At 38.5% G+C, this 17,116-nt stretch overlaps 1 protein-coding gene across 1 annotated transcript in view; it reads left to right on the top strand.

Moving 5' to 3' along the window:
- Positions 1-17,116, top strand: part of ZNHIT6 (zinc finger HIT-type containing 6) — a 72,292-nt gene that overhangs the window by 23,070 nt on the left and 32,106 nt on the right. Inside the window, exon 6 of the mRNA XM_007946194.2 lies at positions 16,538-16,606. Within this exon, the coding sequence (XP_007944385.1) occupies positions 16,538-16,606 (69 nt within the window). The remainder of the gene's footprint in view (positions 1-16,537; positions 16,607-17,116) is intronic.

Below are 17,116 nucleotides of genomic sequence, written 5' to 3'. Positions count from 1 at the left end.
TTTTTTAAAATAATATATATTTTTTTAAACACATAGCAATAGATAGGTGCTTGAAAATTTTATCTTTGAAAAGTATTTTGACACGGCCATATAAAATTCCATGTTTTTATCCATGGCTGCCATTCTGTTTAAGTTGTGCTTTAGTGTTTTGTTACCAGAGAGCCATAGAAATCAAGCCTGTGCACTGTATTGATTGTACTTGGATAATATACCTTATCTGGTTCTAGAAATCCCACATTTTATTTTCCTGTTTGGGTCTAAGGATTGACAGTGAGATGGGAAATGTACTTCATCTTGTCACTTGGAAGGATGAATTGGACTGAGAGACCCCTCTCCAATAATATCTTTAGCTTAACTCTCGACTTAGACTGTTTGGTCTGTACTAACCAACCATTTCTCAATTATGGAGTTAACTTTTGGACTTCCCATGTTTGTCTCTGTAGTGGCCAACTCTTCCAGTTCTAAGCAACACAGTCTTCCTGCTTAGCATTCCTTTATCCATTATCAGCTTAGGACTGTGAGTTCTTAACATCCCAAGTTCTTCCTCTTGGCCCAGAACTCTAGCTCTGTGTGTGTGTGTATCTCGTAGACTTGCAGTATTTAGATATTAGAGGTGTGCCCACTCTTAAACAACAGTATAGATCAATATTTAAGAACTCCAGTCCCGTTATAGAATCTAGCCACTAGGTGTCCTTCTTGTAAAGAAATAGTGAACCTTTATACAGAATCAAAAAATTTCTTTTGATAAAATTACAGTATTCTAATTATATGGCTGTATATACCTATCCAACCCTGTATTAATGTCACTGGACTTTTTTGTTTTCTTAACAATTATGTAGTGATACACTTCTTAAAAAAATTTTCTTTATGATGTCTTATAAATATAGGTAGTATAAGTTTGTACTTTGCTTCAAACTGGCTTTAAAAAAGGGCATAGGAAAATGAAATAATGGGTTTAGCAGTTGTGGTCATGGGGTGGGGGGACAAGTAGATTTTGCAGTGAGCTTTAGGGAATTATATAATAGTTGCTCAGTACAAACTTGAGTTATTGAAAATGTTTAGCTCTGTGGTTTCTCTGCCATAACAGCTTTGACATAGGTTGATGGAATAACTTCAGAGCCATGGCAGGAACTTAGAAAAACTGTGTGAAAGAACAGAAGGCTAATGGTTCCCTCATCAGCCATTTACTTACTGTGGCCACATAGACAGTGGTAAGGGAGTTCTTGTGACATAGCATCATAGAATGTGTCCCTTTTCACAGCAGAAGTTAGCCAGCCTTTGTGGAACAGGAAAACCAAATACTCTTGATTGTCTCAGGGTCCTCACACTTACTCGTTTAGGAAGTCTTTCCCCATTTACTAAGTTTACCCCTTCCTAATGACTGGGCTGTGTCCCTTTCTTTTCATTTCCTTTACTGCAGCGTTTTTCAGCTGTTATCTCCTATGCAGACCCTTCTTATTTTTACCCTGGACTCTTGTGGAACGTCCAGGTACTCTCTGCCTTCGCTGTTGCCTCCCCTTAGTCACTCTTGCATACTGTTGGTAGGTCCATGTTTCTAAAATGTCCTTTTGTCATATAGCTACCTCTCAGAATCCTGTAATGCTCTGTGCCCCAGCAGTCATTAGCTCAGAGATATCTTTACTAGCTGCAGGTAGAGTTACCAGTGGATGAAATTTGTCATCTCATCTTCTGGCCTTTGACTATCTGAAAAGTGTTGTACCCTCATTCCATGGCCTGAAATTAATTTTTTCTCCTGATTCCCCTCATTTTAAATTACTGCCTTCCAGGCAGTTGGAAATATAATCTGCTTCAGGTAGTTCTCATTAAGTAAAAAGTGTAAATCTTTATTTACTTTTTAAAAGAAGAGTAATGATTTAGTTACTATTTCTTGAATGCTTATTTTAGATTAAGGTTAACAAAATTATCTTTGTGTGAAGGCATTTTCTTGGTAAATTACTTAATCTCACAGTGTCTTTTGCTTTATCTGTAAGATGGGGACAATAATAGTACCAGTTGTGTATATAGTGGTTTTTAGTAATCTATACTGCTATTCAAGGAGCTCTGGTAGCATAGTCCCTAAGGCATTTGACTCCTAATCAGGCAATTGGAGGTTCAGATCCACCAGCCACTCTGTGGAAGGAAGACTGGGCAATCCACTTCTGTAAAGATTTACCACCTTGGAAACCCAAAGGGGGTCTCTGTGAGTCAAAATCAACTTAATGGCAGTGAGTTTGATTTTTTTGGTTTATGCTGGTCTTCAGAATTAACTGTGGGGAGGAGGGCAGAGTAAGATGGCAAAATGAGTGGACACTCCCACTTACTCCCTCAGCACCTAATCCACTGAACAATAAATAAAAACAAGTAAAGACTGAGATCTCACAACTCCAGATGGCAGCCGAGGTATTGGAGAGTCGAGGTAAGTCAAAAAGAGGGAGAGAAGAGGACCAAGGATGGCATGGAAACTGGGAGAACCTACTTGCGAACATCTGGAGCACTTGCTCATCTCCATCATTTTGGGACAAGGCTGGGGGATACAGAAAGGAAGCTGATCTGAGGAAGCGGTAGCCCAATTTTTTTACGATGGTGGAGATTGACCATGGGAGTTCACTGGCCACAACTGGACAGTGGCAAGGGGAGACTGAAGTACTGTGAGACAAGGAAGAGTTTTTCTCCAAACAGAGGGAAAGGATAGTTTGGAGGTGAAAACAACAGATGCAAAAGCAGAGTGGTAAATTTAGGGCCTTGTAAATAGTTTTGTGTGCCGAGAAACTAGAGTGAGAGTTGGCAAATGACAAAGCATGAAGCTGGAGAGGCTGACTGGGGATGGGCCTTGTAGGTCCTTACATGCCGTGCCATTTGGGTGAAGTCACACTTTGAGTAGAAAAATCTTTCTGTTCCTACCAGGGTACTTACTGAGTATAGGTCTTCATAATTTGTCCCAACCTGATTTCCTGATGTACTCACCCAGGTGTACCAGGCTGGGTCACTGTTAAACCTTTCTATATTTCCATCCATGAAAGTACACAGGGTAGCTTATCTCTTCCATTATTTCCTTTTGCCTGAGTTCCTAGTTAGTAGTACATATTTTCTCTACCTATATAACCTATGGGAGCTCTGGTGGCATAGTACCTAAGGCATTTGACTGCTAACCAGAAGGCTGGCAGTTCAAACCCACCAGCCACTCCTCAGAAGGAAGGTTGGGCAATCTACTTCCATAGTGATACCACCTCGGAAACCCAAGGAAGGGTCACTATGAGTCAGATCAGACTCAACAGCAGTGGGTTTGGTTTTCATTGAGTCAGATCAGACTCTACAGCAGTGGGTTTGGTTTTCACCCACTGCCATTGAGTTGATTCCCACTCAGTTCTATAGGACAGAGTAGAACCTGCCTGTAGTTTACAGAGGTAGACTGCTTCATCTTTCTGTCATGGAGTGGCTGGTAGGTTCTAACCTGCCTGTAGGGTTTCTAAGGCTGTAAATCTTTACAGAGGTAGACTGCTTCATCTTTCTGTCATGGAGTGGCTGGTAGGTTCTAACCATTGACCTTTTGGTTAGCAGCTGAATACCTTGACCACTGCTGCCACCAGAGCTCCTATTTTCTCCATGGTTAATGTGAGATATATGCCAGCATTTACTTCAGCTGTTTTTTTTTTTTTTTAATATGCATACATATGCTCTCCTTTCTACATTCTAGTATTTCTTAGTAGGGACTCTATTGGCATTTTGAACTGGGCCATATTTGTTGTACTGGACTTCCCCATGCATTACAGGAAGGTTAGCATTCCTGTCCCCTGCCCACTATATACCTCAGGTACTCCCCAGTCTTGGAACAGTCTGAACTGTCCAGACACTTCTAAATGCTCCTTTCCCCAGGGTTGGTGCTATACTCAATTGAACAGCTGTATTAACTGCTCAAACGTTTATCGATTATGTGAAACAAAATGTACATTTTTATTTCAGTCTTCATCTACTACATCCATTTTCTTAATATATTGCTTTTCTAAAGCCAATACCTTGTTTCCTATTAAAATGATAAAATGATGTAGTGGTAGTATTAATCTTTAGAAGTACAATATAAAATATGTCAGTGGACTTTAGGAAAAAAAAAAAAACTTTCATAATGATGTGAAACATAAACTTAGGGTTTTCATTCTCCTCAGTTCACATTATTTTACTCCATGCTAAGTAACTAAAAGATCTTTGCACTCACTCTTTTAGAAACAATTATCACAGTACTAGTACCACGGTGAAGTAAATTACATAGTGTGGCTTTTCTAGCTGTAAGTCTTTGTAAACTCCGTGGTGGAATTTGCTGTGAGCAACTGAGTAGCTCCTGATGTTAAATTTATCTACCTGGGGTATTTCTCTTGGGAGCAGCAGGAAGTAATTTTCTGGGAAATTCACTTTCTCTCGGGTGTGTAGAACTCTGATGTTGAGATTGGTGGGTTTGGGCCACTCTGCCAGGCTCTAAAGGTGGCAGAAGGAGTCTCTCTGACTGCTGGCTGAGAAAGATGAACTGCTGAGAGAAATGTGTTCCTGCGAGACATGAGAGGCACGGTGCTGAGAGAGAGACGTGAGAGACACACTGCTGAGAGAGAGACGTGAGAGAGACACACTGCTGAGAGAGCAATGTGCTACTGAGACTGCCAGCTGCTGAGTGAGAAGGCTGGCTGCAAGGGACTGAGTGCATTTCTGAACTTGAATTGTAGCCTGTTGCTTCCCTAATAAACCCATAATATCTGTGAGTTCCATGTGGCCACTGCAACAGTTATCACACTCAGCGAAAGAGGTGGTAGGTGCTGTGGGAGGAACAGTTGGTGAAAGGTCTGGAAGGAGGGGGCATGCCTGGCCTCGCAGGAATAGGCATTGGGCTGATGGTGATTCTGTCTTCCTCTTGTGGGGTTAAAGGAGGTTAGAAGATGGTGCCTCCCTGCCCCTTTGACAAGTACTAATAAATAATAGATTTTTATGAGGAATAGTTGTATTTGCTTTTTTAGGAAACTTCCAATTTTGACCTTGAAATTGCTTTCAAAAGATGAAATGACTGAGGGGAGTATTATTTAAATATTTTTTGTATGTTTTTTCCTTGAAGGTTTGTTAAGAGATAGGATGGGCTTCTAAGTTACAGATTCAGGTATCCCCCACATTTTAAAAGTTTACTTTACGCCACTTCACTTTTACAAAAGACCTACAGCATTGCCTGTTTTTGTTAACCTGAGGAAATCTAAAGAGGATTTTCACTTTTACAAAAAAAGTTTAGTTTGTTTTGCAGAGAGCCACTAAAGAGACAGCACGCGTGCCCTAAGCACCAAGAGCACAGTTTAAACTACACTCAGCATCTCAGAATCAAGCCACCATAGTTTCACCATAGCTTTGAACTGTGTCTGTGAACACTATATGTTAGTGTTATTTTAGGTTTTATAAGTTATTTGATATGATTTGGTAGATTATTTTTTTGGGTCTGGAAATGCTAAAATATTTTTCCCATATAAATTAATGATAATTGCTTATTTGCTTTTGCCATTTCGGCTTAGAAAAATTTCATAGGAACATTCTACTTTCAGATAGCAGGAAAAACCTGTACAATAACTCAATGATGTCATTAAAGGTTCAGTTTATTTCTGACTCTCCATTCTTCTTTGATGTCAGTTTAATCCTCATGGGCATAAGATGCGATTGGTAACACTTTGAGTTATCCTAAATAACCAGAAGGAACCTTTGTCCAGCATTACTGGACCTACCCACTGCCATTGAGTTAATTCTGACTCGTCATAACCTTACAGAACAGAGTAGAACTGCCCGATAGGGTTTCCAAAGCTTTAAATCTTTATGGAAGCAGACTACCTCATCTTTCTCCCACAGAGCAGCTGGTGAGTTTGAACTGCTGACCTTTTGGTCAGCGGCTGAGTGCTTTAACCACAGTGCTACCAGAGCTCCTTGCAATATTGAACCAACCAAAAAAAAAACTAAACTCACTGCCATTGAGTCAGACCCGACTCATAGTGACCTCTGCTTGGGTTTCCGAGGTAGTATCTCTACGGAAGTTGATTGCCCAGTCTTCTTTTCTCTGAGTGGCTGGTCGATTTGAACCATCAGCTCTGGTTAGCAGTCAAATGAATTACTGAACAGGAAACCTAAAATTCAGCACTGATGACCCCATGTACGTCAGAGTAGAACTGTGCTCCGTAGAGTTCTCAGTGACTGATTTTTTGAAAACAGATTACCAGGCTTTTCTTCTGAGGCACCTCTGGGTAAATTTGACCCTCCAGCTTTTTGGTTAGCAGCAGAATGCATTAACTGTTTGCACCATCAAGGGAATCCAGAGTTGTTGTTGTTGATAGGTGCTTTCAAGTCAGCTCCAACTCATTGCAACCCTGTGTACAACAGAACAGAACACTGCCCGGTCCTGTGCCAGACTCAAAAGCCTGTCATTGCAGCCACTGTGTTGAGGGCTTCGCCTTTTTTGTTGACCCTCTACTTTACCATGCATGATATCCTTCTCCAGAGAATGGTTCCTTCTGACAACATGACCAAAGTATGTGAGACGAAGTCTGGCTCTTCTCACATCTAAGGAGCATTCTGACTGCACTTATTACAGGACAGATTTGTGAGTTCTTCCTGCAGTCCATGGTACTTTCAATATTCTTCGCCAGCATGACAGCTCAAAAGCATCAACTCTTCGGTTTTCCTTGCTCATTGTCCAGCTCTCACATGCATATGAGGCAATTTAAAATAACATGGCTTGAGTTAGACTCATCTTAGTCTTCAAGGAGACTTTGCTCTTCAGCACTTTTGCAGCAGATTTGCCTAGTGTAGTATGTCGTCTCATGTCTTGTCTGCTGTTTTCCATTGGTGTTGATTGTGGAACCAAGTAATGAAATCTTTGACAACCTCAATCTTTTCACCATTTATCATGATGCTGCTTATTAGTCTAGTTTGAAGATTTTTGTTTTCTTTATGTTGAGATGTAATCCATACTGCAGCCTGAAGTCTACCTGGGTTTAAATCCTAGCTATGCCACTTTACAACTGAATAAAGACCTTGAGGGAGTGATTTTTTCCCCCTATTCCTCAGTGTTCTCATCTGTAAAATAAGTACACTGAGTAATAATTATATTTACCTCATAGAGTTATGAAGAGTAAATGAATTAATAAATCTGTAAAACATTTAAAACAATACCATTTACTGGCTGATGCTCTTTGGTGAAAGGATCTACTGGTAATTTTCATAACCTTTAGATGTTTCTAATTTAATAAGTGGAGCCCTGGTAGTGCAATATTTAAGTGTTGGCTGCTAACCAAAAGTTGGTGGTTCAAACCCACCCACCACTTTGCAGGAGAAAAATGTGGCAGTCTGCTTCTGTGAACGCTACAGCCTTGGGGCAGTTCTGTTCTGTCCTATAGGATTGCAATGAGTCTGGATCAACTCAACATGAATTTATAGTACAGTCCATCCCCAGGTTATGAATGAGATCCGTTCCTACGTATGTTGTTAAATCAGATTTGTAGGTAAGTCAGAGCAGGTACATACGGTTCTTATTTAGCCTTGATTCTTTGTTGTTGTGTGCTGTCAAGTCAGGCCTGACTCATAGTGACCCCTCCTTGGGTGGTATTACTGCGGAAGTAGGTTGCCCAGCCTTCCCTCCGAGGAGTGGCTGGTTAGCAGTCAAGTGCCTTAGGCACCATGCTATCAGAGCTCCTATCTTTATTTAGTGCAAGAAAAAGCTGGAAGCCTTTTCCATGATATACAAGCTGCCTATGCAGCAAATGAAAGAACTGTGAAGAATTTGTTGCAAGTAGGGATTGGTTCATTGATTCAAAACAAGGGCAAATTTACCTAAAATTAAAGGGTACTTAAGTAGGAGTTGTTTGTGGTGGCATAGTGCCTAAGGCATATGACTGCTAACCAGAAGCTTAGAGGTTCAAACCCACCAGCCACTCCTTGGAAGAAAGACTAGGCAGTCTACTTCCTTAGAGGTACTGTCTTGGAAACCCAAGGAGGGGTTGCTATAAGTCGGATAAACTCCATGGCGGTGAGTTTGGTTTTTGGAGTATTTTGAAGCTCAGACCTGTGGAAAGACTGTTTTTTGCTTATTTCATGGAGTCACCTGTATTTAAAAATCAGAGGTGAAAATGGCAGGCATATTTAGAACTGATAGGATATGTCCATGTGATTCCCAAAAGTAGCAGGAAATACTTCCCTTAATAACTATAGAATTAATAACTTAATAACTACAAACAAGGGTTGAAAAATTAATGTCCTGAGTATACTATAGGAACACTTATTAGGAGAGTTAGGTGTCAGAATGATAGCTCTCTCTGTAATCTCTTCATTTTACTTTTTTTAAAAAACCTTTGCTGTTGCTGCATTAACTATAGCGTAAAATTTTTCATTGCATATGTTCTAAACGTTTGACGTGTGTTTACTCATTTAATCCTATAATATAAATAAAACTGTTACCCTCATATTAATGTGAGATACCAGGGACACACAGAAACGAAGTCTCTTGCTCAATATCTTATGAATAATATGTTTTAAGAGTGGATCTCAAACCCAGAATCTGCTTAACTTCCGTCCTGTCCTACTTCTGGGCATTACAGTGTATTGAGGATTCATGCTGTGTATGATATCAATAAAAAACAAGTGCTTTCATGTGAAAATCATATACTCCTCTCATAAAGAAAGAAAAACACAGCTCCCAAGGTTGGTGATTGACTTGGTACCCTAAAAAAAGATCTGCTTTAGCTGGGCCTCCCTCAGACATTTTGTGCCCCTAATGCCTAGCAAGCCCTTAGGTGTGATCTTTGAGTAAATGTTGGTTAATCAGTGACGAGTGGAATGAGAATTGGTGATTTTTTTTTTTTTTTTTTTTTAAGAACAGGACTATTCAAGTTTCTTTAAGCTTGGTATTAGAAATCAGTGCTTAGAATTCAGCTTCCATATATAACCTCTTAGTTGTGGCAGATTTGTTGAGTGAGATAGTTTTGAGGCAATCAAAAATGATTATATAGGTTACCATAGTTCTGGTTGGGTAATAATATCTGAGATAAAAGGAGATATTTTATATGAATAATTTTAATAATGAAATATTTTTAAGTCTAAAAAAAGTGCTACAGTTATTCCTGTCTTTTCTGTCACTGCCTTCCCACACTTGCCCACGAAAACATCATTATGTAAGATTTATTTATTATAGACATAGATAAAGTAAGAACTAAGACCTTTTATAACATCAAGAAACAGCATTGCCTGTTTCAAGAAATAACAGTTAAAAGTTTGAGTTGCGTCCTTCAGGCTTGTAAATACACGTGTGAATCTACATTTTAAATATAAATGCTATCATTCCACACATGTTTTTCTCTATCAGTGTTTATTGTTCTGCCTCATTTTTTATGACTACGTAACATTCATTGTGTAGGTGTACTATGATTTAATTAATATACGGTTTGTTGATGTACATTTAAGTTGTTACTAATTTTTTTCTATTACAAAAAGTGGTAAAGAGGATATTTTATATGAAACTCACTATGTACTTGCCCGGGAGCTCTGGTAGCATAGTGGCTAAGACACTTGCCTGCTAACCAGACGGCTGGCGGTTCAAACCCACCAGCCACTCCTCAGAAGGATGGTTGGGCAATCCTACTTCCGTAGTGATACTGCCTCGGAAACCCAAGGAGGGGTCGCTATGAGTCGGGTTTGACTCGACGGCACATAACAACAACAACATGTACTTGCCCAATTATTTTCTTGGGATAAATTTCTGGAAATAAAACTGCTGAGGCAAAAATATGTATACATTTTCAATTAAGAATTTTTATTTATAGCTTTTGTGAAATTAAGCTACCAAAAGCTTGCACCAATTTCTACTTCTCTAAACAAAGAAAAGTGTCCATTTCCCCACTGTTCCTCAGAATTTCCAATTTAAATATTTCTTTGTCAATCTGATGAGTAAAATTATTCCATTTTTATTTGGATTTTTTGGAGGGAATGTAAGTAAGTGTGAACATCTTATTGTAGGAAAAAAAATAAAACCTCACTGCTGTCCGTTGTAGAAAAGAGCAATGAATTTGACTTCATTTACATATTCTTCCTTGGGATTGTTCCCTCCAAAGATGGAGATGAGAGTTGGCAGTTTTAAGTGATGAGGTCAAAAGAATAATTGTGTATATGGGTAAAGAAAAGGAGCCCTGGTGGTGCAGTGGTTAAGCACTCAGCTGCTAGCTAAAAGGTTCTGTGGTTCAAACCCACCTGCTACTCTTAGGAAGAAAGATGAGGCAGGCTGCTTCCTTAAAGATTACAGCCTTGGAAACCCTATGGGACAGTTCTCTGTCCTATAAAGTCCATTGTGAGTTGGAATTGACATGAGAGCAACGTGTTCGGTTTGGTTTATGGGTATAGAACCAGTCCCACCACCGTTAACAGGATGAAAATATAGTAGAAATTGATCCTTAATAGTTCTAAAATGTAAGGGCTGGTAAATAAGCTTCCTGTATTGACTCACTGAAGTAAAGTATATTTATTTTTATCATTTAATACATGTAACATCTGTGTCAGTTCTCAGTGGGTTTTTGGACTTTTTTTCATTGTCACTGACACATACCCCTTTACACATCCCAGAATCTGTTTAGACATTTTTCCCATAATCTTTCTCCATCTCCTGATGTTTTGGTAATATGGATATACGCTCTATATCTTTACATACAGTGGCCCTTTGGAGGACAACAAACCATTATATCTAACCCCAGCATTAATAGCAAAGTTCAACAAGGCAGAAAATAAACAAATGCTGGCAAAGATGTGAAGAGATTGGTACTCTCATATACTGCTGGTAGAACTCTAAAATGCTACAACCACTGTAGAAATCAGTATGGCAATTATTTAGAAAGTTGGAAATAGAAATATCATTTGATCCAGCTATCCCATTACTAGGTATATAACCTATAAGAAGTGAGAGCCAGGACACAAATAGATATGTGCACACCCATGTTCATCACAGCACTATTCACAGTAGCAAAGAGATGGAAACAATGTAAGTGCCCATCAGTGGAGGAATGGAGAACCAAACTGTAATAAACACACACAATGGAATACTATGCAACCCTAAAGAATAATGTAGATAGACTCTGCAAAACACTGCATGATGTGGATGAACTTGAAGTAAGTACATTATGCTTAGTGAAATAAGTCAGTCACAAAAGGACAAATATTGTATTAGTCCACTATTGTAAAAAGTCAAGGAAGAGTTTATACATGGAAGGGAACTTCCTTTGTTGCTTACCAGGGATGGGGTTAGGGGCAGTTCCTAGATAGGTTCATTGGTTACCAGAGATAGGAGGGATTGAGCAAGGGGAGGGAAGCTTTTATTTGGGGGATGTTGATTTTATGCTAATGGTGGTAAAATATTTTGGAAATGGATAGCAGTAGTGGTGGCACAACATGAAAAATGTTATCAATGTCCCTGAGCCATACATGGGAAAGTTTTTTTTTTTTTTTTTTGCCTTTCCAAGAACCAGTTTTCACCCTTTGGGTAGTACTGCTGCCATTGAGAAATACATGCTTTGGGGAGAGGGAGAGAAAAACTTTGCTATGCATGAATAGTTAATTTGGTTTCATAGGACTCAGAGAGGAGGTCAGTGTTTCTGTTACTCTGTCAAGTTGTCCAGAGGAAACATTAAGGTTTAATAATTGCCACCTTATTCTGTGGTCTGTTACCAACTCAGTATAGTGCTTTGAAGTGCCTAAGTTAACTGGACTATTTTAGGTACAGTGTTTTCATTCTTGAGAATTTTGATAAATATGCCAAGGACACAATGACATTGTTATGGTTGAAGGCATTTTATTGAATGTAGGGAACAGTAGCTTTAATACGTTATGAGTAATAGTAAATATTCAAACTTTTATCCCCTGGTTTGCAGTGTCTGGAGGTATTTTTAGTTGTCAGACCTAGGAGTGGGTGGAATTGCTAGTGGCATCAAGTGAGTGGAGGCCTGGGATGCCTACAATGCACAGGACAGCCCTCTTCTCCCCGCCCCCCATAAAAAATGGGAAAAAAAGAATTATCTGGCCCAAAATGTCTGTAGTGCTGAGGTTGAGAAACCCTATCCTTTCTTAGTGATTCTAAACCAAACCAAACCCTTAGAGTCCATTACAACTCATAGAACAGGGTAGAGCTACCCCATGTACTCTAGATTCCAAGGCTGTAATCTTGACGGAAGGAGCTCTGGTAGTGTAGTGCCTAAGGCATTTGACTGCTAACCAGAAGGCTAGTGGTTCAAACCCACCAACCACTCCTCAGAAGGAAGATGGGCAATCTACTTTCATAGTGATACTGCCTTGGAAACCCAAGGAGGGGTCGCTGTGAGTCGGATCACATTCATTGGCAGTGAGTTTGGTTTGGTTTAATCTTGACGTAAGCAGACTGCCACGTCTTTCTCCTGCAAAGCAGCTAGTAGGTTGTAATTGCTGACTTTACAGTTCCCTGCCAAGCTCTTAACCAGTGTGCCACCAGGGCCCCTTTCCTAATGATTCTACTTCTTAGAATCTGTCCTTAGAAAATAATCCAAAATACAGAAACTTACGTATGTTCATGTAGACACTCGCCAAAATACTAATTTTCATTTTTTTTCCATTACAAAATAATGTTCTTTGAAGAAACTTAAAAGACTTAAAATTACTTAATCTTACCACCTACAAGTAATATTGATGGAATTTCTGTGCGTGTGTGTGTGTGTATGCTTAATAGGACATACTGTTTTATAATCTTTCCTTGATATGTCTATATAATTATGAAAAATGGGAAACAAACTTTATCCTTTGAGTCTTAAGAAGAGATTTTGATAACCCATGTCAGAGTTTACATGAATTTCAGAAATGCTAAAGAATTGGAAACTACTTAAAGAGATAATTAACTCACCCATTTCAGGAATTCTTTTATACAATACCATTCAACCTTTGTTTGCCCACTCTTTCACTTACATCATTTACATTCTGAATTACTATTCTCAAAATGCCTCTTATACCACCAAATAGAATAAAACAAGTACAGGGAGTTTCTCAGTAAAGGTAAATTTTAGCTCTGTGTATCAGTTGTTATTACTTGCTGACAGTCTATTCCAACTCATAGCGATCCTTTATGTGCAGAGTAGAACTGCTCCGTAGGGTTTTTAAAGCAGTGACCTGCTGGAAGCAGATTGCCAACCCTGCCTCTGGGCAGGTTTGAATCACCAGCCTTCTGGCTAGCAGGTGGCAGCTTGACTGTACCAGTGGAAGTAAAATAGCTTTCCCTATACATTCTGTTTTGGAATCAACTTGCAACAACTGACAACCACCACCACTATAATATGGACGAACAAATGCTAAACTGGAAGCAGTCATAACTGTCATTAGTAGAGTGGATATAATTTGCCTTTGTTCACACAGTGGAATACTATATAGTAATTAAAATTAATTAAATCTATATGTGTTATGAATAATCTCCAAAATATATGTGAATGAAAAAATAAAACAATGTTTTTAGTATGATACCATTTAAAATGGTACATCACACAAAATACTATATTGTTTATAGATATGTATTATTAAAAATACGTAACAAAAATACTCACCTAACTTCACGATAGTAATTACCTCCAACACTAGGGGGAAGGACATTGAATCAAGGGACAATATAAAGGATCATCAACCATATTTACAACCTATTATTTCTTACAAGAAAAAAAGATATCACAATATGACATGATGTTAGTTAGTTAAACTTTGTTTTTGGAATAGTTGAAGATCACCATTATTAAAAGTGAACGTGTCCTTTTCAGATTTCACTTTTAAAGTAAGGCAGAATGTATAAAAAAAAGTTTATACTCATAATTTAATTGTGTGATTGTGTGTATAAGTAATATTGAAGGACTTCATTGTAACCACAACTATAGTTAAGTACAGCAAATAAAATAATTTCTAAGAGCTGTTTGGAATGTTAAGTACTTTCTGAAAGTATTGGTTGTTGTTATGTGCCGTCGAGTTGGACCCGACTCATAGTGACCCCTCCTTGGATTGTCGAAAGTATTTAGGGACTACTAAATGTTAGTAAAGGAGTTCTGGTAACGTAGTGCCTAAGGCACTTAACTGCTGACCAGAAGGCTGGCAGTTCAAACCCACCAGCCACTCCTTGGAAGGAAGATGGGGCAATCTACTTCTGTAGTGATACTGCCTCGGAAACCAAGGAGGGGTCGCTATGAGTCAGGTCCAACTCGATGGCACATAACAACAACAACAAATGTTAGTAAAGGCGAATGGTTCTTGAAATTAACCAAACAGTGATTGAGGTGGTTGAGTATGATTTACACTACTACAAGATGACAAGTCAGTGATCCCTTGTGTCACTGTAATTTAATATGAGAAAACAAATACATATAGAAAGAAACTATACACTAAGATTACTAAAAGAGAAATGTGCTATCTCTCAGTCTCTTGGTGATAATATTATGCTGTGCCAGTTTAACAGAAATGAAGAATGACTTAAAAGTATTGCTGTTGCGTTTGTATTAAAAAGTTTTTTGTTTTGATTTTATATGGTGATGTGGGTGAAAGTTTACAGAGAAAATTGGTTTTCCGTTCAATAATTTATACACATTTTATTTAGTGACATTCATTACAATTCCCACAAAATAATAGCACTCTTCCGCTTCCTCCTTGTGCTTACTGTTTCTATTTCTTCTTTCCTGTCCTTACTGCCTTCTGAGCTTTATCCCTAGACAAATGCTGCCCTTTTGATCTTGTATGGTTGATTATTCTAAGGAGTGTGTACCTCTCTGGGTATTCCTGTTTATGAAAGTTGAGCCATGGGGTTGAGTTCAGTTCCAGGCTTGAAGGGTTTCTAAGGGCCATAGTTTCAGGGGTTCCACCAGTCTTTATTAAACCAGTAAGGTAAGCCTGGTCTTTTTTATGATTTTGAGTTTGGTTCCACATTTTTCTCCCACTCTGTCTGGGACCTCTGTTGCAATCTCTCTCAGAGCGGTCAACAGTGATAACAATGGTCTTGGGATCATGGAGGCTGGGGTGCATGTGGTCTATTAGTCCTTTAGACTAATTATATCCTTGCATCTACCCCCCCCACACACACACACACACACTTTTCTTTGCTGTAGATGGGGAGAGACCAATAGTTGCACCTTAGACAGTTCAAATGTTTGTTTTTGTTTTAAGTGTGTTCCCCTGAAATTTTAAGCATCTGGTCTTTAGATTAGGGAAGGATACTTCATAGTTTTGTTCTATCAAAAATAATGAACTTAACATGATCATTTCTTACATGGTAGTGGCACTGTCAACATAATCAAGCACATTTTTCTCTATCTAGTGCTAGAACTGACTTTTTATTAAAGATAGTACCTGGTAACATAGTACCTAAGGCATTTGACTGCTAACCAGAAGGCTGGCGGTTCAAACCCACCAGCCACTCCTCGGAAGGAAGGTTGGGCAATCTACTTCCGTAGTGATACTGCCTCGGAAACCCAAGGAGGGGTCACTATGAGTCAGGTTCAACTCAATGGCATATAATAACAACAACAGTTACTACATACAGACCTGTGATGACTTGCCTTAATGAGAGGATTTTTGTTTAGTTTCATGCTCATTATCTTCTTCCAAAAGTTGGATTAAATCACATAAATATTTGGTGGAAGATACTCTACTATATTGTATTAAAAAAAATTACTTTAGATTTTTGCATCATGTTGCTACGGGGTAGCTAAAGGATAATGGCCACTGCTTGGATGAGATGCTACCAGCCATTAACTTGCCAATAGATTTTTAGAAATTTCTTCTAAGTAAGGAAAACACATAAAGCCATTATGTGGTGAAGACATTTATGTTTCTGTAATGGGTTCACGTGTATTTTGAGCTTTAAATTGTTTTAAAAAAGGTATGGTGTCTGGTGTCACCACCATTTTGATTTGTTAAATACAACATACGGTAATTTCTCTAAAATCAGACATTCAGTGAATTGTTACTGACAGTCCTATATCAAGCTAAAGTTTAGACCTGAAAGCAAAAGGACTTTTAGAGTGCATTCTTCTCAGCAATCAGCTTGTCTTCTGTTTTGCTACTGAATGCACATACTCATGCCTAGGAAGTTTATCTGCAGCCAGCCAAATAATACTTCATTTACCTAATTTCCAGACTAGTCAAGCAAAAACATCAGGTACTGTTTTTTGTCCTGAAGAACTTTATTTGTAAACTTTAAAGTAGTAGCAAACCAATCTCAGGAGCCCTAGAACTATAAGAAATTTCTTTCTAAATCAGGAATGCGAAGTCCTGTGAATTCAGAATGGCTTCAGTTTTTTCTTCTTCCTGCTTGAAAAATCTTACAAGTACATTGTTTCAGAAGCATAGCTTCTAAAATCCTGAAAAAGAGAACTAGCTCTTAGTAGAAAAGATGTTAAATTCTGAGGGTACTTTAGAATTATTAAAATGTAAATTCAGGAAGTTCGATTTGCATTCAGACTTTTATTGTGTACCCTGACACTCACATGATAATTTTGTCTCTTAGAAATCAACAGTTTTGTTGGCATGTGAAGCTTCTGTTTCCTCAGAGTCAAGCTGTGTACATAGAAAAAAGGTATAGTGTCACTGTTGTATGTTAAGAATTGATTTTGGTTCCCCCCCCCCAAAAAAAAGATTGATTTGGTTTTAAGTCTTTCCATTTAACATAAAGCTGCTAACCCAAATGTTTGTCAGGAGTAGTCTGGATTGCTTAAGCTGTGATATGTTCACACAATGAAAGTTAGATACCACAGAAAATGAGTGAGCTACAGCTATATATATGAACATGGATGAATCTCAGATATAATGTTAAAGAAGGAAAGCAAGTTATGGAAGAATACATACACTTTGATTCTGTGTTTAAACTTAGGGTGGAAAAATACCACCAGAAGACTGAACACTGTACTCTTCAAAGATTATGTAAGGAGGTGATAGGACTCTCCAGGAAAAGATTAGCATAAAAATAATGATGGTTACTTAGCTGGGAGGAAGAGAGGGTGGAGAATCAAGGGGACTGAAACTTTTCTATTTCTTAAGGTGTGTGATTATATAGAATATTCACTTACTTTTCTTCAAACAATGCATA

The sequence above is a fragment of the Orycteropus afer genome, unplaced genomic scaffold (assembly GCF_000298275.1).
Source record: "Orycteropus afer afer isolate SDZICR_OR568_19922 unplaced genomic scaffold, OryAfe1.0 scaffold00152, whole genome shotgun sequence".
Lineage (NCBI taxonomy): Eukaryota > Metazoa > Chordata > Mammalia > Tubulidentata > Orycteropodidae > Orycteropus > Orycteropus afer.
The sequence above is the reverse complement of the archived record's forward strand: the minus strand, read 5'-3'. Positions and strand labels throughout refer to the sequence as shown.